Genomic DNA, 24,799 nt, shown 5'->3' on the forward strand with positions numbered 1-24,799 from the left:
TATCCAGAGTGACTTACAATTAGTGCATTTATCTTAAGATAGATAACTAGGTGAGACAAAATACAACATCACAATTGTATCAGATATATTTTCCCTTAACAAAGTATTTATCAGCAAAGTCAGTGCTAATAGGAAAAGACAAGTGGCTTTTTTAAATGTATTTTCTTTAAATCTAAAACACAAATTAGCTTTCATCATGATCATGATTAGGTAAAACATTGTAAAGTTGGACCTGTAGTTGAGCAGGTTGAGCGATTCAAGTTCCCTGGTGTCCACATCACCAACAAACTGTCATGGTCCAAACACACCAAGACAGTGCTCTCTCGCGAAGAGGGCACGACAACGTCTATTCAGGAGACTGAAAAGATTTGGCATGGGTCCTCAGATCCTCAAAAAGTTCTACAGCTGCACCATCGAGAGCATCTTGACTGGTTGCATCAACGCCTGGTTTGGCAACTGCTCAACCTCTGACCACAAGGCACTACAGAGGGTAGTGGGTACGGCCTAGTACACCACTTGAGCCAAGCTTCCTGTCATCCAAGACCTCGGCAAGTGGTGCAGGAGCGCTAAGTCTAGGTCCAATAGGCCTCTTCACAGCTTCTACCCCCAATCCATAAGACTCCTGAAAAAGCTAACCCCCCCCACATTTTTACACTGTTACTACTCTCTGTTTATTATCTATAAATAGTCACTTTACCTCTACCTACATGTACATATTACCTCAATTACATCGACTAACCTGTGCCCGTGCACATTGACTCTGTACTGGTACCCCCTGTATATACAGTTGAAGTCAGAAGTTTACATACACCTTAGCCAAATACATTTAAACTCAGTTTTTCACAATTCCTGACATTTATTCCTAGTAAAAATTCCCTGTCGTAGGTCAATTAGGATCACCACTTTATTTTAAGAATATGAAATGTCAGAACAATAGTAGAGAGAATGATTTATTTCAGCTTTTATTAGTTTCAACACATTCCCAGTGGGTCAGAAGTTTGCATACACTCAATTCATATTTGGTAGCATTGCCTTTAAATTGTTTAACTTGGGTCAAACGTTTCGGACAGCATTCCACAAGCTTCCCACAATAAGTTGGGTGAATTATGGCCCATTCCTCCTGACAGAGCTGGTGTAACTGAGTCAGGTTTGTAGGCCTCCTTGCTCGCACATGCTTTTTCAGTTCTGCCCACACATTGAGGTCAGGGATTTGTTATGACAACTCCAATACCTTGACTTTGTTGTCCTTAAGCCATTTTGCCACAACTTTGGAAGTGTGCTTGGGGTCATTGTCCGTTTGCAAGACCCATTTGCAACCAAGATTTAAAATCCTGACTGATGTATTGAGATGTTGTTTCAATATATCCACATCATTTTCCTACTTCATGATGCCATCTATTTTGTGAAGTGCACCAGTCCCACCTGCAGCAAAGCACCCACACAACATGAAACTGCCACCCCCGTGCTTCATGGTTGGGATGGTGTTCTTCGGCTTGCAAGCGTCCCCCTTTTTCCTCCAAACATAACGATGTTGATTATGGCCAAACAGTTCTATTTTTGTTTCATCAGACCAGAGGACATTTCTCCAAAAAGTATGATCTTTGTCCCCATGTACAGTTGCAAACCATAGTCCAGCTTTTTTATGGCGGTTTTGGAGCAGTGTCTTCTTCCTTGCTGAGCGGCCTTTCAGGTTATGTCAATATAGGGCTAGTTTTAATGTGGATATAGATACTTTTGTACCTATTACCTCCAGCATCTTCACAAGGTCCTTTGCTGTTGTTCTGGGATTGATTTGCACTTTTCGCACCAAAGTATGTTCATCACTAGGAGACAGAACGCATCTCGTTCCTGAGCGGTATGGCTGCTGCGTGGTCCCATGGTGTTTATACTTGCGTACTATTGTTTGTACAGATGAACGTGGTACTTCAGGCGTTTGGAAATTGCTCCCAGGGATAAACCAGACTTGTGGAGGGTCTACAATGTATTTTCTTAGGTCTTGGCTGATTTCTTTTGATTTTCCCATGATGTCAAGCATAGAGGCACTGAGTTTGAAGGTATGCCTTGAAATACATCCACAGATACACCTCCAATTGACTCAAATGATGTCAATTAGCCTATCAGAAGCTTCTCAAGCTATGACGTCATTTTACGGAATTTGTTTAAAGGCACAGTCAACGAAAACTGTTTAAAGGCACAGTCAACTTAGTGTATGTAAACTTCTGACCCACTGGAATTGTGAATCATGAGTGAAATCGTATGTCTGTAAACAATTGTTGGAAAAATGACTTGTGTTATGCACAAAGTAGATGTCCTAAACCGACTTGCCAAAACTGTAGTTTGTTAACAAGAAATTTGTACAGTGGTTGAAAAACGAGTTTTAATGACTCCAACCTAGGTGTTTTAAACTTCCGACTTCAACTGTAGGCTTACTTTTATTTTATTGTTGCTCTTGAACTATTATTTTTTATTTTTTAATATATATTTTTTCATTTTATTTATTGTTTACTTCAGTTTATTTATTATATACTTTCTTAACAATAATTTTATCTTAAAACTGCTTTGTTGGTTAAGGGCTTTCACTGTAAGGGCTACACCTGTTGTTTTCGGCGCGTGACAAATATAATTTGACTTGACTTTGATTTGATTACCCAGTGGAAAGTATGTCTGAAGAATCTTGTCATAGACACGTGTGTGGTGCATGGTAAATGACCTGTCTCTGTTTCTCTGGGGAATCCTCATAGTTCTGTTAATCTGTTCTCCACCGTAGTGTCTGGTACTGTAGGTAGGTCTGTCCTCAAAGAGAGGAGCAGAGCCACACAGTTATACTAGAGAGGAGCTCTGCACTACAGTACATCCTTTTCCTTACCCTACTCCCTAACGCCCACCCCAACCCCAGATAGTTCCCTCTGCTCTTTCCTCTCCTCCCTTCAGATATCTTGTCGCCCCCCCCCCCCCCCCCCCCCTTCAGGCAACCTCCGCACTCTGTACTCTCTGTTCTCTCTGTCTCTCTCTTGCGCGCTCTGTCTTGTTCTCTCTCTCTCTCTGTCTCGCTCTCTGTCTCTGTCTCTCTCTGTCTCTCTCTCTACCTCTCTCTCTGCTATCTGTCTTTGAACCATCTACATTAGTGACAGTTCATTAGTATGCGCTCTCTCTCTTTTTCTCTTTCTGTCTCTGCTCTCTGTCTCCCTCTTTGTCTCTCTCTCTCTCCCTCTCTCTGCTCTCTGTCTTTGAATCATCTACATTAGTGACAGTGCATTAGTATGAGGAGAAAGCTGCTAACAGCCTTTTGTGGAGTAGAACTTGTTCACTGTGCTTTTTAAATGTGTATGGTTATATTTGCTCCGGTAAGTAGTTGTTTCTTTCATATTTGGACTTTAGGTAAGTACATTCCTCATTAAACCAGCATTATAATTCTTTAGTTATGAAGCAGGGGTGTGTTCTATAGGCTATTGTATGTGATACATGTGTTTTTAAAATACTTTATTTTTCAATTTGGTTTGTAAGGTATATTATTTATGTTTGATGGGTGAATTTTGTCAACTGTTTTTCCCAGGGCAGTCCTTTGGGATGTGTGTGTGTGTTTGTGTGTGTGTGTGTGTGTGTGTGTTTGTGCGTGCATGCATGCATGCATGCGTATGCCTGTGTGTTTGTGTGTGGCATGTACAGTATTCCAACAGGTTCAGTCACTCTCTGAGGCTCTGCCCACCCTCTAACCCACAGTAGGTGGCTCACTGTTTGCAGTCAGCCCATTTCTAAATTATTCAGTTGTTTCCATAATGTGTTCTCAAGAAAATCAATCCCAAACCTTGATCATCAGTCTGCCTAATAGATATGGTGCCGAGATTAGCTTTCCTCTACCACCTCTCTCTCTCTCTCTCTCTCTCTCTCTCTCTCTCTCTTTCCTTCTCTCTCTTTCTTTCTGGCTCTCTCTCTCTTTCTCTATCTGTGTCTCTTTCTCCCTCTCTCTCTCTTTCTGTTCGTCTTTTAACACAGAAACCAAAAAGCCTTTGTATTTAGAGGAGACTTTGTTAACAGCTGTGTTTTAGTCTAGAATTCAATGGCGTATTAGTGATTATACTAGTTATAATGTGTCATTAATGATTGTAACAATTTAGAATGCATCCTTTTACCATTTGAATATGAATGAGTGAATTAACAGGATGTTTGCAGACAACAGACGTATTCATCATTTTTTGGTAAATACATTTAATCAATGACTTTTAGTTATAATTATAGCCACACACACTCAATTAGATGTGGTCTTAAACACTTTGGATCTGATCAGATTAAACAACAACTGTCTGGCTGTATGTATACCTTTTAGAAACAATCTGAGAGAAACAATCTCTCTGTCTCTGTCTCTGTCTGTCTCTGTCTGTCTCTGTCTCTCTCTCCCTGTCCCTGTCCCTGTATCTGTCCCTGTCCCTGTCCCTGTCTCTGTCCCTGTCTCTCTCTCTCTCTGTGTCCCTGTCTCTGTCTTTGTCTCTCTCTCTCTCTCTGTCCCTGTCTATCTCTCTGTCCCTGTCCCTGTCTCTGTCTCTGCCTCTCTCTCTGTCCCTGTCCCTGTCTCTGTCTCTCTCTCTGTCCCTGCCCCTGTCCCTGTCCCTGTCTCTGTCCCTGTCTCTGTCTGTACTTGTCCCTGTCCCTGTCTCTGTCTCTGTCCCTGTCTCTGTCTCTGTCTCTGTCTCTGTCTCTGTCCTTGTCCCTGTCCCTGTCCCTTGTTCCAAAAAAGTAATGTCTTGGCACAATTTACACTGGGTATGGGGTAAATTGAGCGGCGGGACAGGGTAAGTTAAGCCGCCTACACATTTCTGTACTGAATTAAATATTACCACTACCTTTTTAAACCATGTCTATTTCCCAAACATAATTCAACAGAATCACAATCGCTTTTTTGTCTTTTAATCATTTTAAGTATGATTAAAAGCCCGTTCATAGCCCATTCTGATTTGCTTCTAACAGTACCAAAATATTAGAACAGGTCATGGTAGAAATAGTTTTAGTTACTTAGCACCGTGGTCCTGGAATTCTCTCCTGAACATTTTAAAATGTGATGATCTAGTTTCGTTGGTGGAGTTTAAATACTTGATCGATGTATATATCATAGAAGAGTGTAATTGTTTTTAGGCCAGCTGTTTTTAGACAAGATGTTTGTGTTTTTAATGTAAAATGTTTGTTGTACTGTATGTGTGTTTATAGTTTTGTTTAATGTTGTGTTAGTGTATGTAAGTTGTTTTGTCTGAAACGTTGTCCCCCCTGCTGCTATTGGACCAGGTCTCTCTTGGAAAATAGATATTATCTCAATGAGAAAAAACCTGTATAAATAAAGGTAAAAAAATAAATAAATAAATAAATAAAAAAGTATATTTTAACACAGGCTGAAAATTAAAACTTCTTAGGGATAGGTGCCCCATCAACGGGACAGTTGTAAATCATGCAGCGCCTTGTGTCACGATCACAGATTTTAGAGAAACAAAAAATGTCGGTACATATAAGTCTTATATCGCCTGAAAGCTTAAATTCTTGTTAATATAACTGCACTGTCCAATTTACAGTAGCTATTACTGTGGAAAAATGCCATGCTATTGTTTGAGGAGAGCTCCTAACAACAAAACAATTTTTTCACCTCGATAGGTTTGATAAATTAACCTCTGAAGGTGAAATGTGTACTTACATTCTGAAATCTTGCTCTGATTTATCATCCAAAGGATCCCAGAGATAACAGGAGTGCCGTTTTGTTAGATAAAATTATTTTTCATATCCTAAAAAGGTCCATATAGCATGTACAATCGAATTTGTATTTCCACTCGTTCAATTTGCAAAGAAAGGAATCTGTGAAAATCTAACCCTAAACATTGTTTCAACCAGTCAAATTACATTCATATTTATTCAGAGATCCTAGAACGTAACCAGACTTCACTATATCATTAGGGGTGTAGTATATCCTATAGGACACCAAATTTGGTCAAAGAGCGATACCTTCATGGCACGCAGATGATGCGGGCGGTCTTCACTTGATTGACTGTAACATTGTCAAATTAGCACCAATCGGGGTCAAACAAAGCTAGCTAGATAGCCAACGAGCTGGGCTTTATGCAAACCCCGTATTTGTTGCAAAATGTAGCTGCTAACCTTGTGAGATAGCAAGCTTTTTTCCTTTTGGACAACATTTATAAGAATATGGAGAGTTATGAAGTTATGAAAACTGGGTGTTTTGCAAATGTTGAACTTATAATATGACTACTAATACTGGAAAAGCTACATCAAAATCAAGGTATACATATTTGACGATATTCTTGCAGAAAAATGTAATGTGAATGTAAATGTCTCATTCACGATTTGCTCAAATGTACCTGGGTGACTTCACATTAAATGTCATGTAGTTTGCTCATACTTCAAGTTATCCATCTGAAACTTTGCACATACACCGCTGCCATCTTTTGGACACCATCGGAATTAGAACCAGAGTGATGGCTCAATGTGGGACCCTTCTGTTCCATTTCAAAGATGGTGGTAGAAGATGGTGTATTTTCTTCTCCCAGATCTATTGTGTTATATACACCTGCATTCAATTCACTTTTCCACAAACTTCAAAGTGATTCCTTTCAAATGGTACCAAGAATATGCATTTCCTTGCTCAGGTCCTGAGCTACAGGCAGTTGGATTTGGGTATGTCATTTTAGGTGAAAATTGAAAAAAAGGGGGCTATCCCTAAAACATTGCCTAACAAACACTTTGTAACACAGTCCCTGTTGTTGCCTCATATCCCAGCGATAATGCTTTGCATTACGTCTGGGAATAAAACACTTCAATTTGCTCAACTGACCCCAAGGCAAACATTTTTACTATTTTAGCCCACACAGCTACAAGGCTGCACTTTCATGCTAAGTGTAGGACCTCCTATTGAAGCTTATAGAGACCCCAACTGATGTAGAACAATCTTAAAATGATTTACTTTGGCTTAGGTACAAGCATCATGAAACATCTAACACAATACATGTATTTGACTTGTTGAAAATCTGTTTTTTGGACCTAATTGCCTACCACTTTTTCCATGTAGTTTCCACACATGACCTCTTCCTAAATATTTGGTCAAATGATTCATTTTGTGTATGGTTTCCTTGAAACAAGGCTGGCTCAACTTACCATTTTGGCACAACTTACCACACTCTCCACTACTGGCAAGAGCAGTTTTTATTTGATTTTAGGATCCATCAACAGTCTCACGCTCATTCCACCATATATCCACACCATACAGCATACATCATACACATGATAACTTTCCCAAAGGCAGCATCTGTCAGGGTGTTGATATAGACGCTCCTTTGGGGCTCATTAGGTCCAGCTGTTGCTTTAGCAGTTTTGTAAAGGACCAGACAGGAAAGGAGGGACCAGGAGCAACTATTAACTGCATTCCAAATGCACCCTATTCCCTGTGTAGTGCACTACTTTTTACTTTTGGTGAAAAGTAGCTTGCCAACTATAAAGGGAATAGGGAATCATTTGGAACACAGTCGCTGTCTAGCATGCTCAATGAGTAGGAGTTTAATAATATATTTATTTTCCAGATCTTTGCCATCTGTGCATTTTCAACATGTGGAGGGTACTCTGGTCACCTGCGGGTTAGAGTGGAATGTCTGGACAAGAGCCAGAGCAACCTTAGCATCACAGTAAACTTTGCCTATCCCTTCAGGTAATACATGCTGTTATTTGCAAAAATGTGCAAAATTAAGTAAAAGGATCATGTCAATGTTACATGTCACATGCATGGGTATATCACGTTGAGAGACAAGTAACATTATCCAGATAAACACTCAACAACACTTCACTAAGTAACTCTGTATTGTAATCTACTGTGCATGTGGGGATATAGCCTTGGTGAGACAATGACAGTGTTGTCCATCTGTAAATGTGTTTTGACAGATAGGGTGGAGGTTTGGAGGCTGAGTTTGATTTTCCATCTATAAAAAAATGTAATCTATGTTTTGATTGAAAGATGATGGAATATGGAGCTGGAGCTGTCAGACAGACAATTGTGTCGGAGCCTGTGTCTGATCCCCAGAAATCATTCATTTGTTTCCACATTCAGTATCTCACATGTATCTACTTGTTCCCTTGAAGACCTTAAACCTTTCAGCTCAGGTTTAGAGTAATGTGGAAAGACTCTTGATGATCAGGAGAGAGATTCATAATTGAGACTCCTGAGCATCATACAGTGATTCTGAGGAATATATATACCTCTACCTCTCTCCCTCCTCTCTCCCTCCTCTCTCTTCTCTCTGTCTCTCTGAAGATCGCAGGTTCATGCAGATCAGTGGGAGGAACTTATTTCACTCAGTTTAACAATCGCTACCTTTAAAGCCTGTCAGATTCCATTCGTAATGGAAGGGTTCCTTACCAAGACAGACTTTTGTTCTTTAAAATAGATTGTTTGTATTTTTTTGAATGAATCGAGAAGCAGCAGGGTCTATCTCTACTTTCTGTAAATGATCGTGTTCAAACACTCTGCTCATACCTTACTTTTACCTGGACATACCCTAACATTATGCAGGACTTTGTTATTTTATAGGTCAGATGGCATAACTGCAGATCTCTCTTGTAAACAAAATTTGTATTCAATGACTAACCTGTATAATTAAAGGTTAAATAAAATAAATTGAAACTACTGTAACAGGTGATTAGGATTCTAACACATTGAGCTTTGATGAGAGACATTTTACTGACGACATAGCTACAGCAAGACATCTGTCTTCATGTAGCTGTTTTTACTATGATAATGACTTGCATGATGATGGTCATGACATTCTCCACCTCATTCTCACCCACCTGTGATCAGAGCCTCACTCTTCTCAATAAAAGGCTCCAACTGTGACCATGTCCTTGTTCTTGTCATCTGATAGATTACAGCAGGTCCATTTCCAACCCACGCTGTGTGAGAGGAACAGACAGGAGAGCATCTTCCTAGTAGGAGACTATTCCTCCTCAGCTCAGTTTTTTGTGACCGTGGCTGTCTTTGCCTTCCTCTATTCCCTGATGGCCACCGTAGTGTACATCTACTACCAGAACAAGTATCGCGAGGGTAACAGAGGACCGTTGGTGGTGAGTTTATTTGTATAATGTGTCTATTAATTGAGATACATTGAATTAAATAATTTACAAGGCAGCGGTAGCTTAACATATAGAGAAATGTGTTTCACAAGATTATTACCTGAAAGGTGTGGTATATTGTGGCATTTTATAAATTGCAGTTAGCTGTACGTTGTTGTTACTCCTGCTCTTTTCTTCCATATTCCTAAGGATTGGACCCTAAAATGACATACCCAAATCTAACTGCCTGTAGCTCAGGACATGAAGCAAGGATATGCATATTCTTGATACTGTCACGTGTGCTCCCTCTCCGGCTTCTTGGTCACCAGCCTGCTCGTTATGGCGCACACCTGTCACCAGCGTAATGCGCATCTGTGCATAATAACACTCACCTGGACTCCATCACCTCCTTGATTACCTGCCCTTTATATGTCACTCCCTTTGGTTTCTTACCCAGTCATCATTGTTTCTGTTTCTGTATCATGTTGGTGCGCTGTTCCTGTTTCTTGTTGTGTTCATTTATTTATTAAATGTATTCATTCCCTTAACTTTTCTGCGCTACGGATACCGAATACGGGTTCACTTTCCTAAACAACCGCTGAATTGCAGGGCGCCAAATTCAAAAATATTTCTAAAAATATTTATAATCATGCAATCACAAGTGAAATATACCAAAACACAGCTTAGCTTGTTGTTAATCCACCTATGGTGTCAGATTTTGAAAATATTTTTTACAGCGAAAGAAATCCAAGCTTTTGTGAGTGTAGCTTTCAATGCTACATCAGCTAGCCCCAAATTAGCATGGTCACGAAAGTGTGAAAAGCAATAAAATTAATCGCTTACCTTAGATAATCTTCGGACGTTTCCACTCACAAGACTCCCAGTTACACAACAAATCTTCTTTTGTTCGATAAATATTACCTTTATCACAATAAAATGCCATTTTGGTTGCGCGTTATGATGAGAAAAACTACAGACTCGTTCCGGTCCTGAAAGGAAGATGAAAATTTCCAAACGTATCAGATTAAAAAATATTACCAAAAATATTTATAATCATGCAATCACAGGTGAAATATACCAAAACACAGTTTAGCTTGTTGTTAATCTACCTATCGTGTCAGATTTTGAAAATATATTTTACAGCGAAAGAAATCCAAGCTTTTGTGAGTGTAGCTTTCAATGCTATAACATCTTAGCCTTATATTAGCTTGGATTGCTTGGTCACGAAAGTAAGAAAAGCAATCAAATTAATCGCTTACCTTTGATAATCTTCGGGTGTTCCCACTCACGAGACTCTCAGTTACACAACAAATGTTCGTTTTGTTCGATAAATATTACATTTATCACAAAAAAAACGCCATTTGGGTTGCGCGTTATGATGAAAAAACAAAAGCCGTGTTCCGTTCGACAAATCCCAAAAAGTATCCGAAATGGTCGTAGAAACATTTAAAATGTTTTATATAATCAAACCTCAGGTTGTCTTTAACAAACATAATCGATAATATTTCAACCGGAGCATAACTTAATTAACCTGTCTAGGATGAGCGTGCCGCTAGCGGCACTCCCCCCCCACCCCCACTGAAAAGGCAGAGCCGCGAAATTCAAAAAAAATATTTTTTTAAAATATTTAACTTTCACACATTAAAGTCCAATACAGCAAGTGAAAGACACAGATCTTGTGAATCCAGCCAACATGTCCGATTTTTAAAATGTTTTACAGGGAAGACACAATATGTAAAGATGTAAATCTATTACCTAAAAACACATTAGCATAATCCACCATCTTTTATTTGTCCACCAACACCAGTAGCTATCACCAATTCGGCTAAACTAAGATATTTATAGCCCCTAACCAAGAAAAAAACTCATCAGATGACAGTCTGATAACATATTTATGGTATGGGATAGGTTTTGTTAGAAAAATGTGCATATTTCAGGTAGATGGCATAGGTTACAATTGCACCCACCGTCACAAATGGACTAGAATAACTACATAGAGCGACGTGTTTACCTACTTACTAATCATCAAACATTTCGTAAAAATACACAGCATACACTAATTGAAAGACACAGATCCTGTGAATACAGACAATATTTCAGATTTTCTAAGTGTCTTACAGCGAAAACACAATAAATCGTTATATTAGCATAGCACATGTGCAAACATTACCCCAGCATTAATTCTAGCCAAAGTGAGCGATAACGTAAACATCGCCAAAATATATTATTTTTTTCACTAACCTTCTCAGAATTCTTCAGATGACACCCCTGTAACATCACATTACAACATGCATATACAGTTTGTTCGAAAATGTGCATATTTAGCCACCAAAATCATGGTTAGACAATGGGGAAAGTAGCCCAGCTGGTGAGAAAATGTCCGTGCGCCATATTAGACAGTGATCTACTCGTATACATAAATACTCATAAACGTGACTAAAAACTATAGGGTGGACAGCGATTGATAGACAATTTAATTCTTAATACAATCGCGGAATTACATTTTTTAAATTATCCTTACTTTTCAATACAGTTTGCGCCAAGCGAAGCTACGTCAAAAAACATGGCGTCCTAAGCCACTAACATTTTTCGACAGAAACACGATTTATCATAATAAATTGTTCCTACTTTGAGCTGTTCTTCCATCAGTATCTTGGGCAAAGGATCCTTTCTTGGGTCTAATCGTCTTTTGGTGGAAAGCTGTCCTCTTGCCATGTGGAAATGCCAACTGCGTTCAGCATGAACTGGAAGCGTGCCCAGCGATTCACAGCGTTTCAGAAATAAATGTCCCAAAATCGCACTAAACGGATATAAATTGCTATAAAACGCTTTAAATTAACTACCTTATGATATTTTTAACTCCTATAACGAGTCTTAACATGACCGGAGAAAGATTACTCCCAACACTAATGCTTGGAACAGGTGCGGGTCGGTGTCCTCCAGGCGCATGACGCAGCTCCAAAAGAGTGACTAGCTACAGGGTTTTTTAATTAATAGTGCCTGTGAACGCGCAATCGACCCCATTCAAATCGTCATCACGTAAAGGCATCCAGGGGAAGACGTAAGCAGTGTCCGTATACTCATAGGAATAACATTGGCTTTAAAACTGACTCCAGAACAGTGGCCAAAATTTCTGAAATCTGACTCCATGTCAGGGAAATTGCTGTAGAATGGGTTCTGTTCCACTTAGAGACAAAATTTAAACTCCTATAGAAACTATAGACTGTTTTCTATCCAATAATAATAATAATATGCCTATTGTACGATCAAGAATTTTGTAGGAAGCCGTTTCAAAAATTACACGATTACCATAAATAGTGACAACAGCGCCCCCAGCCTCAACAGGTTAACCTCTACAGGATTGGTGGGTCCCCCTAGGGATGGTTGCTAACGTTGGCTAATGCGATTAGCGTGAGGTTTTATTTAACAAGAACATTTACCAGAACATAGATATATGACAGAATATGACATATGACATATTCACAGAAAGATGAAATTCTTGTTAATCTAACTGCACTTTTCAAATTACAGTAGCTTTTACAGTGAAAGAATACCATGCTATTGTTTGAGGAGATTGCACAGTTATGAACTTGAAAAGTTACAGAAAAACAAGGCACATTTGGGCAGTCTCCATACAAAATTTTGAACAGAAATGTAATGGCTCATTGGATCAGTCTAAAACGTTGTACATACACTGCTGTCATCTAGTGGCCAAAATCTAAATTGTGCCTGGGCTGGAATAATACATTTCTCGCCTTTCTCTTGCATTTTAAAGATGATGGTACAAAACAATGCATGGTTTTTCTTTGTATTATCTTTTTTTTCTTTGTATTATCCAGATCTAATGTGTTATATTCTCCTAAATTCATTTCACATTTCCACAAACTTCAAAGTGTTTCCTTTCAAATGGTATTAGTAACGATGTACGCTGAGAGTCGGGAAGCAAGTTAAACCTCATTTATAACATCACCCTATCATGTTTTTCACACCTCAACTCTCACGATCGAATTGAACCTGATAATAACCTTCTCCATTTCTCCCTGTAAACCAGGACTTTGTAGTGACTGTGCTATTCGCCTTCATGTGGTTGGTGAGTTCCTGTGCTTGGGCCAAATCTCTGTCTGATGTAAAGTCAGCCACTGATCCCACCCAGGTCCTCCTGCTCATCTCTGCCTGCAGATACCCGGCCAACCGGTGTTCAGCTTCCCACCACCCAGTCTGGTCTGAGCTCAACACATCTGTGGTGAGTCATTGGTGACGTCCATAATGGCACCCTATTTTCCATGAAGTGCACTACCTTTGACCAGACCTCTATGAGCCCTAGTTAAAAGTAGTGCACTATATAGGGAATATGGTGCAATTTGGGACATAGCCCTTAATAAGCATGAAACACTAATGCTGATCAATGTCAGCTACATTGTCTTCAGACAGGTGGTGTTTACTCCTACGCAATGCTCGTCCTTCAAACGATTGTTGAGGATGTTTAAAATGTGCACAGCAACAAAAATTCTTAGCAACCATTTGTTTTATGTCAGTAACATTATCTGATTCTGAATCTGACAGTTTGATGTTTAGACCCAATTTCTAAATGCAGGATAGCATTTTTCATCATGAATCTTGTTCTGGAGGCAGCTCTGCAGAGTGGTCACTAACTGGCACAGCCATAAAGTCATCAAATCTGACTTTAAACCTAACCCTAACCTTAAAAATCACTGCTAACCCTAACACCCAACCCTAACCTGCAACGATGTTCGTCTGAGGAAGAAGGAGTAGACCAAAGCGCAGCGTAGTACGTGTTCATGATGTTTATTAATATCCTGAACACTGAAACAAAAGTGGAACAAAACGCAACAGTTCTGTCAGGCACTCACACAAAACAGAAAACAACTACCCACAAAACACAGGTGGGAAAAGGCTACCTAAGTATGGTTCTCAATCAGAGACAACGATAGACAGCTGCCTTTGATTGAGAACCACACCCGGCCAAACACATAGAAATAGAAAACATAGAACAAAAACATAGAATGCCCACCCCAACTCACACCCTGACCAACCAAAATAGAGACATAAAAATGATCTCTAAGGTCAGGGCATGACATAACCTTAAACTAAGACCAAAAAAGCTCATTTTTGTTTTCATACATTTTTACAATATAGCCAATTTTGGTTTTGCAGCTAGCCTATCTAAGGGGATATCTGTCTCAGTTTTGACTCCAGGACAAGAATTGTCAACGTACACTCTAAATATCCTCTTTCTGTACCTTCATACAGGTTTTTGGTTTTGTAAACTTTATCCTCTGGACCGGCAACATCTGGTTTGTCTTCAAAGAGACAGGCTGGTACAAGACTGGCCAGAGGTACCCAATGAGAAGCGCCTCTGGGAGACAGGCCAATGGGATGAGCCAACGGCTCTACAGCCAAAGCAGTTTCAACCATTCAGGGGACAGCTTCTATCAACATCCATACAGGCAGGCTAGTTTTGATCAATCACGGGAGAGCTTTGGCCAGCAGCACTACAGCCAAGGTAGCTTCAACCAATCAATAGGGAGCTTCCGCTTGCCACAGACCAGTCTAGGACAGCCAATCATCATTAGTCAGGGAGATGTCACCTCTAAAGGGCTTAATCCTATCATATTGGTCAATGATATTTAGATCACATTTCATATATATTTTCCCCTCATCTACTTACCCTCACAAACTTAACTAGATCTGAAAATACTTTTGTATATTGATACCTGACCATAAGCAGGGTTGGGTATGTTACTGTCTTAGTGAAATCCGTTGCAATTACTAGTTACCTGTCTTAAAATTGTAATCAGTAACATTACTTTTGGATTGCCCAAATTCAGTAACGTAATCTGATTATCTTCAGTTACTTTTGGATTACTCTGCCATTAAGAGGCATTTGAAGAAAATTAAAAGGATCCATCAAACGCATTTGGTGTGTCATCATAGGGGTCTCTGACTTGTGGTCAGACTCGCTCAGGTGGAACAAACTTAATTGAATGTCATTGAGAAACAGCAAGATGTCATAATGTATTTTCTTCTCAAACATCCTTTCTGAATTTAAAATTAGCCTAAACCAAAAAGTAATCATCTATTTTTTCAAAAGTATCTCTAACCTGATTACAATATTTTTGCTGTAACATAACTGATTACAGTTACAGTTTTTTTGTGATCAGATTACATGTAGCTGATTACATTTGACCACTAGGTCACCACTCCCATGTAGATTTCCAGATATGAAGTTTGCGAGGGCACGTGGACGAAGTTGTAATACCTACAGGGGTGGACTGTAAGAGAGAAAGATGACAAGAAGAAGGCATACTGAAGGGGAAGGAAGGATTTAGCAAGTGAGTTTTTAAGAGGACATAGGAGTAGACTGGAAAATGTATCAGAAATGGAAATAAAGTGAGAGAAGACTGTGTGAATAGTGTGAATGTGAGTGGTTTGGCTCCGCTCACATTCATGTACATTATTGTACAACCGTGAGCAAGGTGCTTAACCCTAGTTCCTCTGGATAACAGTGTCTTTAAAATGATTGATATTTTTAATGACAAATCGTTTCATGCTTGAGTAAGTTTGTCCTGTTGAATTGAAAACTGTGGACACACGTTTGTGAACCGCCTGTTATATATACTCTAATTATACCTCATCTGATTCTCAAATGGTTGCATTGAGTTTGATTGGTGGTGGCTGTGCTCTGCTGATAGTGTCATGCAGTGATGTTCCACAGTGAGTCGTTCCACACATTTTGTATACGTGTTGTAATTTCTCAATGGTTTTAAAGTGATGGTGATATTTCACAGGGATCTAAATAATACTGACATTTGAAGATGCACAAATAAAGCCTTACATTCGCATTGTCCAAGTGGTTTGCCTCTGTGCGAATACTGTATGTTCTTAACCTCTAACGAGCACCTACCCCGGGTCCGGGAGCACCCCCCCCCCCCCCACCCCCCACCCCCACCCCACCCCACACTGATTAGCATCGCTAGCATAGCGTCACAATTAAATAGTAGCATCTAAATATCATTAAATCACAAGTCCAAGACACCTAATGAAAGATACAGATCCTGTGAATAAAGCCACCATTTCAGATTTTTTAAATGTTTTACAGGGAAGACACAATATGTAAATCTATTAGCTAAACACGTTAGCAAAAATCACCATTTTTCTTGTCCACCATTTTCTCTCAACACCAGTAGCTATCACCAATTCGGCTAAACTAAGATATTGATAGCCACTAACCAAGAAAAAACCTCATCAGATGACAGTCTGATAACATATTTATGGTATGGGTTAGGTTTTGTTAGAAAAATGTGCATATTTCAGGTAGATATCATAGTTTACAATTGCACCCACCGTCACAAATGGACTAGAATAAATAAATAGAGCAACGTGTATTACCTAATTACTAATCATCAAACATTTCGTAAAAATACACAGCATACACTAATCGAAAGACACAGATCCTGTGAATACAGACAATATTTCAGATTTTCTAAGTGTCTTACAGCGAAAACACAATAAATCGTTATATTAGCATACCACATGTGCAAACGTTACCAGAGCATTGATTCTAGCCAAAGAGAGCGATAACGTCAACATTGCCAAAATATATTAATTTTTTCACTAACCTTCTCAGAATTCTTCCGATGACACTCCTGTAACATCATATTACACAATCCATATAGAGTTTGATCGAAAATGTGCATATTTAGCGGCACAAATCGTGCTTACACAATGGAAATACTGTCCAACTACTCAAGCAATCTGCCCGGCACCATCATGAAATTACAACTATTTTTATCGAAAACTATTCATAAACTTGACTAAAAAAATACAGGTTGGCCATGAAATGAAAGATGCATTAGTTATTAATGCAACCGCTAAGTTAGATTTTTAAAATTAACGTTACTAGACATACAGTGTGCGTTACAGACAGACTAGTGCCGCAATAACGGCGTCACTATTTACCATTATTGAGTTTACATTTTTCCACATAAAAATGTAATAACATCATAAATAGCACTTACTTTTTGACGAGCTTCCATCGGAATCTTGGCCAAGTGGTACTTTGTCCAAAAGAATCGTTGCTTGGTTGTAAAACGTTGCATTCAACTTCTGATATAGCAGCTAACTATAGCTAACAATTGCTAACATTAACTATTTTGCCACAACGTGTCCAAATTCTCAATACGCAATACTGAGGAAATTCCGAAAAATAGCAATATACTCGCATAATCTGATATAACTCGGTTTCAAATAGCTTCGTTATGATGTTTCTAACACCTATATCAAATTAAATTACAGACTGATATATCTAAAGTTCATTACTGAGCGTTCGAAAATGGCATCCCGAGGTCTCTCTCTGCGTAAAGTTCAGCGTCGAAAAGAAGGCGTACCTCACTCCTTGGTCTTTTATAACCTCTGAGAGCTACCTAGGAAGCCCATTCCACTTCTCATTGGTTACTGACATCCAGGGGAAGGCGGGTGCAGTTCGTGTCGTTCCATAGGATATACACACGCCTTTAAACTGAACTGAGATCAGAGCTTCGCTCTCAGACCTTCGCAAAACCTGTCATGGATTTCGCTGTAGAAAGAGTTCTGTTCCACTCAGAGACATAATTCAAACGGCTATAGAAACTAGAGAGTGTTTTCTATCCAATAATAGTAATAATATGCATATTGTACGAACAAGAATTGAGTAGGAAGCCGTTTCATCTGTAGAGACAATTATGCTAATTTGAAACAGCACCCCCTATAGTCGCAAGAAGTTAAAATGGAAGCACCATGAAACTAAAGTCAAACCAATCTGTCTGTCTCTATATAGCAACCACGGGACAATGTATGAACACATCTATGCCCAGAGAAAGAGCAGCAGGTCCAATAAAGTGGACACTTAGATCTGACATTCCAAAGACATCAACACTTACTGCTCAACTGTAACTCTGTGCTCTGAATACAGTTTATATCACACAGGTGAAAGGTGCTCTGATATTCTGCTATGTCCTGTCACAGTGATCAGATCAGATCTACCTGAGAGCTGTTACCATGATGATGCAGATATGGTAGGTGAGAGCTGTTATCCTCTCCTGCTCCAGAGGGAGTTGAGGTACTGTACTAGCCCCCCTAGTCTGTAACAAGACAAATAAGATTCAGCATTCCTCTTTTCTATGGCAGACTCATGTGGGCAATTTGGGATGGAACAGGGGAAGGAGAGAGAGAGAAAGAGAGAAATAGAAAGAGAGAGAGAGCATATGTACAGAGATAGAAGTAACAGAAAAAAGAGAGGGAGAAGATGGCAGAAAAAACATTGATAAGAAAAATAAAGTGTGTGACTAAGTGTGAATGTCTAGTTTGTGTTGAGCAGAATGCTAACTGCACCTGCCCGGTCCCCTAGATTACATTCATGCTTAACCCATTTAGTTATTTGGCTAGTCAAGTGTGTAGAAAGGCTGTCAGAGTAATGGCTCAAACAGGCACAGACACAAGGGCCCATGGGGCCTACTTCACTGGCTCAGGGACTCTATTCTAATCATTTGAATGCAGGTATTGTAATGGCATCCAAGCCTGCTCATATCACAAAACATGGATTATCTTCCATTCTGTCTCTCACTGAGGGCCATGCTAATACATGAGAGCATCTTGGCTGTGTTCTAGGTTTTTTCTATTCACCTACAGTAGCTAATGCGCTGTAGTTGGTGCTGCAATATGATATCTCTGCAATATCAGTGATAAAATGTTCTTCAAAAAGCCATAAAGATGATGACATGACAAAAAAATACATTTTGATTCCAGATATAGTGCTAATGGTGGAATTTAGCACCTTCTGTAAAAGGTTTTCATCAGTTCTGTTCCTATAATTTAGACCAATTGGGAAACAAGCTTTTATATTTTTTTAACCTCAGCATAATTCAATTCAGCAGGCTCCATAGGAGCAAGCTAATGGAATGAGGAATTACAACTAAGACAACACCATGATAAAACGCCAAACGCGGATGAATAGCTGTGATGTAAAAGACATGAGAAGAGACAAGAACAGAAGAAAAGAGAAGAAATTGGATGGACGGACATTGCCCAAGAAAAGCCTGTTTAACCTCTTGAGGACAGAGGGCGCTGTTTTCACTTTGGTGGAAAATCGTGCCCAATTTAAACGGCCTCGTACTCAATTCTTGCTCGAAAAATATGCATATTATTATTACTATTGGATAGAAAACACTCTCTAGTTTCTAAAACTGTTTGAATTATATCTGTGTGTCACGTTCCTGACCTTGTTTTCCTTTTGTATAGCTTTGTTTTGTTGGTCAGGACGTGAGCTGGGTGGGCATTCTCTGTGTTTGTTCCTTGTTAAGTGTCAGGGTTAATTGACCTTGTATGGCTCTCAATCAGAGACAGGTGTTTTCGTTTTCCTCTGATTGAGAGACATACATAGGGAGGTTGTTTCACATTGTTTGGTGTGGGTGATTGTCGCTGTGTCTGTGTTTATTGCACCACACGGTACTGTCTCGTTCGTTTTGCCTGTTCGTGAGTTCTGCGTGTTTTATGTAAGTTCCATGATCAGGTCTGTCTACGTTGTTTGTTTGTTATTTTGTATAAGTCAAGTATAGTTCGTGTCAGTCTTCGTCTTTTCAATAAATTCATTATGTTAACATACCTCGCTGGGTATTGGTCCACCGATCCTTCTCTCCTCTCCTCGTCCGAGGAAGAGGAAGAAGATGACAGCCGTTACACTGTGAGTAAAACAGAACTCCTTTTGCAGCAAACTTCCTGACTGGAAGTGGAAAATCTGAAATCGATGCTCTGTTCTAGGGCCTGCCTATAAATGTCCTTGATATTTATTAGTATACATGCACTTCATACGTCTTCCACTAGATGTCGACAGGCAGTGAGAGAAGAAATGGAGTGTATAACTTGATCTGGGGTCGAATAAAAGCTCTTTGTATGACGTGTCACCAGTTTCCTGTTTTCTGGAGAGCGCGCGAAGGAACCTGGTATTGCCTTCTGAAAAGCTGTCGTTATAGACGACTAATATCTCCGGCTTTGATTTTATTTGATAAATGTGACAATATTATCGTAAAGTATGTTTTTTCAATATAGTTTTATTAGATTATTGAAATTTATTCGGGACGTTAGGCGTGTTGCGTTGTGTGCCTTTGTTCAGGAAGGAGAGCTTCGCGCTACTTTGCTAGCTTTCCGTGCTAATTGACTGGAGAAGAGGACATTCTAAAACCAAACAACGATTGTTCTGGACAAAGGACCCCTTGTACAACATTCTGATGGAAGATCATCAAAAGTAGGACCCATTTTATGATGCTATTTCATATATCTGTCGAACATGTTGTACTAGTAGTTTGCGCCCAGATTTTGGGCACGCTCTCGCTATAACTAAGCTGGATGTCGTAATGAAGTTATTTTTAGAATTCTAACACGGCGATTGCATTAAGAACTAGTGTATCTATCATTTCCTATACAACATGTATTTTCTAGTAACGTTTATGAATAGTCATTTGGTCAGAATAGTTGAGTGTCATAAAAATATCCGCACATTCTGGGAAAAGATGCTACGTTAGCACAATGTATAACCACTGATTTCAGCTCTAAATATGCACATTTTCGAAGAAAACATAAGTGTATGTATAACCTGATGTTATAGGACTGTCATCTGATGAAGGTTTATGAAGGTTAGTGAAAATTTATATATTTTGCTGGTTTATTCCCTATCGCTAATGTGCCTATTGCTATCGCTAACGTGCCTTGATGAATGAATGCGGTAGTGTGGTAGGCTATTGTAGTAAGCTAATATAATGCTATATTGTGTTTTCGCTGTAAAACACTTAAAAAATCAGAAATATTGGCTGGATTCGGTCCTTCGGTCCTATTTGTGACGGTAGCTGTGATGGTAGCTGCAATGTAAAACTGATTTATACCTCAAATATGCACATTTTTCAAACAAAACATAGATTTATTGTATAACATGTTATAAGACTGTCATAACATGTCCGATTTTTAAAATGTTTTACAGCGAAAACAGCACGTATATTTATGTTAGCTCACCACCAAATGCAAAAAAGCACTAACATTTTTCACAGCACAGGTAGCATGCACAAAGCCAACCTAACTAACCAAGAACCAACCAACCAAACTAACCAATAAACAACTTCATCAGATGACAGTCTTATAACATGTTATTAAATAAATCTATGTTTTGTTCGAAAAATGTTCATATTTCAGGTATAAATCATAGTTTACATTGCAGCTACAATCAGAAATTGCACCGAAAAAAGACAGAATAATTACAGACACCAACTTCAAATACCTAAGTACTCATCATAAAACATTTCTGAAAAATACATAGTGTACAGCAAATGAAAGACAAGCATCTTGTGATTCCAGCCAATATTTCCGATTTCTTATGTGTTTTACAGCGAAAACACAATATAGCGTTATATTAGCTTACCTTAATAGCCAGAAACACAAGCCATTTCCCAGTAGCAAAAGTTAGCGATCGTAACAAACCAGCAAAAGATATATAATTTTTGACTAACCTTGATAAGCTACATCAGATGACAGTCCTTTATACATACACTTATGTTTTGTTCGAAAATGTGCATATTTAGAGCTGAAATCAGTGGTTATACATTGTGCTAACGTAGCATCTTTTTCCACAACGTCTAAACAGCAACAATATTTTTCTGACACTTTTTCTGACACAAATATTCTGGCCAAATAGCTATTCATAAACATAACTAAACAATACATGTTGTATAGGAAATGATAGATCCATTAGTTCTTAATGAAATCGCAGCTAGAGTACCCCAAAGTTGGGCGTCGGCGACTAGTTCACATGTACGACAGATATATGAAATAGCATCATAAAATGTTTCTTACTTTTTCAGATCTTCCATCAGAATGTTGGACAAGGTGGGTGTCCTTTGTCAAGAACAATCGTTGTTTGGATTTAGAACGTCCATTTTCCCTCTTGAATTAGCAAGCACACTAGCCAAGTGACGCGAATCTCTCCATGTCAACAAACGGAAGAGAACGAAACACGGCAAAACTCCCGAAAAAACTTCAATAATCTGATGAAACTATATTGAAAAAACATACTTTACGATGATATGGTCACATGTATCAAATAAAATCATAGCCGGAGATATTAGTCGTCTATAACGGCAGCTAAACAGAAGGCAAATCCAAGTCCCTCTTCGCGCTCTCCAGAAAACAAGAAATGGGGGACACGTCATACAAAGAGCTTGTATTCCACTTCAGACCAAGATAAACATTAAATTTCTTCTCTCACCGCCTCTTGACATCCAGGGGAAGGTCTATGAAGTGCATGTATACTAATACGTATCATGCCCATTTATAGGCAGGAAGTAGAACAGAGCCTCAATTTCAGACTTTCCACTTCCTGGTCAGGAATTTTGTGCCAAATGAGTTCTGTTTGACTCACAGATATAATTCAAACGGCTTTAGAAACTAGAGAGTGTTTTCTATCCAATAGTAATAATAATATGCATATTGTACAAGCAAGAATTGAGTACGAGGCCGTTTGAAATGGGCACCTTTTATCTGGCTACTCAATACTGCCCCTTCAGCCCAAACAGGTTAATAGGCAGGCCCTAGAACAGTGCATCGATTTCAGATTTTCCACTTCCTGTCAGGAAGTTTGCTGCAAAAGGAGTTCTGTTTTACTCACAGATATAATTCAAATGGTTTTAGAAACTAGAGAGTGTTTTCTATCCAATAGTAATAATAATATGCATATTGTACGAGCAAGAATTGAGTATGAGGCCGTTTGAAATGGGCACCTTTTATCCGGCTACTCAATACTGCCCCTGCAGCCCAAACAGGTTAACTTCAAAGCAAGAGGAACTGCAATTGTGATAAGTAGACACATCCCCTTCTGCGTCAACAACACCATCTCTGATCCCTCTGGCAGGTTTGTTTTGGTGCAGGAGCATATGTTTTCAGAGTCTGGGACCCTATTGAATATTTATGCTCCTAACTTCGATGACCATATGTTTATTCAGAATGTCTTCCTTCAGGTCGCTCAAGCACCACCAGGATGGCTACTGGTTGGAGGATATTTGAATTTTTGTTTAGATACAGTTCTTGATAGGTCCTCTGATAAACCCTCACTTCTTACCAAAGCCGGCAAGCTCACCATGTCATTCATGAAAGATCTTAATTTGCTAGACATCTGGAGACAGTTGCACCCACAGGATAGGGACTACTCTTTTTATTCACACCCACACAAGACACACGCACGCATAGATAACTTTTTACTATCGACACAACTGTTTCATAGAGTGTTAGATGTCGAGTATCTCCCCAGATTGCTTAGTGACCATTCTCCTCTGGTATTATCAATCTCCATTCCTACCAAGGTAAATGGAGCATATAGATGGAGACTAAATTCTACACTCCTTAAGCAACCTGAATTTTGTGCATTCATCAAAGAGCAGATCAATATTTTTACTTTGACAAACAAACCCTCCGGTCCTGACAGTTTCATTCTTTGGGACACATTGAAGGCCTATCTGAGGGGACAGATCATTTCCTATACTAAAGGGTTGAAGAGAAAACACGGTGTGGAACTGAGTGCCCTTGAATCTGAAATCTCCGAGCTAGAGAAAACCTACCAAAGAGGCCCGACTAAAGATCTATACAGGCTTTTGGTAAATAAAAAACTGGAATATAATATTCTGAACACATATCAAGCTGAGAGGGCCATCACTAAATCAAAACACCGTTATTACGAGCTTGGAGAGAATGCTCACAAAGTATTGGCATGGCAACTGAAAGCAGAGGAAAGTAAGAGGACAATTAATGCCATAGAAACTCTTACTAATGAGATATCTTTCGACCCTACTGAAATTAATAATACTTTTAAGAAATACTATGAAGACCTCTACACTTCCCAATCAAGCGATGATCTATCAGAGATCGACTCCTTTCTTTCCTCTCAACCTGCCATGCCTGTCAGGGGAAGACAGCGAGCGCCTGAGTGAACACTTCTCAGTTCCTGAATTGTTGGAGGCAATTAAATCCTTACCTTCTAATAAATCTCCTGGGGAGGATGGCTTCCCTCCAGAGTTCTATAAAGAATTTAGGGAGCTGTTGGTCCCCTACCTTATGGAGGTACTTAAAAAAGCCAGGGAAGACAACTGCTTTCCAGAGTCTTTCTCTCAAGCAGTGATTACTGTAATCCACAAGAAAGGGAAAAACCTGCTAAAGTGCGCCTCCTATAGACCAATCTCTCTCCTTAACACAGATTGTAAACTGGTCACCAAGATGCTATCTAAGAGACTGGAGTCATGTCTTCCCCTGTTGGTCAACCCAGATCAGACTGGCTTCATAATTAATAGATTGTCCTCCAATAATCTCAGAAGGTTCTTTGATATAATTCACCTTGCTAACAAAAACAAGATACCTAGTGTTGCAGTCTCCCTCGACGCTGAAAAGGCCTTTGATAGGGTTGAATGGCCATTCCTCTTTCGCGTCTTGGAAAAGTTTGGTTTAGGTACCGTGTTTGTAAATTTGATAAAATCACTCTACAAATCTCCTAAAGCTAGGATTGCTACCAATGGGATTACTTCCTCCTCTTTCCCTCTCTATAGGGGGAACAGACAAGGTTGCCCAATTAGCCCCCACCTCTTTGCCCTCGCCATCGAACCGTTGGTTGAGGCTATTAGAACGTGCC

General features: G+C 39.3%; 1 protein-coding gene across 1 annotated transcript; it reads left to right on the forward strand.

Moving 5' to 3' along the window:
- The first annotated feature begins 3,018 nt into the window (after positions 1-3,018).
- Positions 3,019-15,958, forward strand: LOC129815281 (synaptoporin-like). Its single transcript, XM_055868950.1, has 5 exons — positions 3,019-3,344; positions 7,569-7,693; positions 8,901-9,099; positions 13,139-13,330; positions 14,359-15,958. The coding sequence occupies exons 1-5, from the start codon at positions 3,321-3,323 to the stop codon at positions 14,737-14,739; spliced, it is 921 nt and encodes a 306-aa protein (XP_055724925.1). The 5' UTR covers positions 3,019-3,320; the 3' UTR covers positions 14,740-15,958.
- Positions 15,959-24,799: the final 8,841 nt, after the last annotated feature.

This window comes from Salvelinus fontinalis, chromosome 18, assembly GCF_029448725.1.
Source record: "Salvelinus fontinalis isolate EN_2023a chromosome 18, ASM2944872v1, whole genome shotgun sequence".
NCBI lineage: Eukaryota > Metazoa > Chordata > Actinopteri > Salmoniformes > Salmonidae > Salvelinus > Salvelinus fontinalis.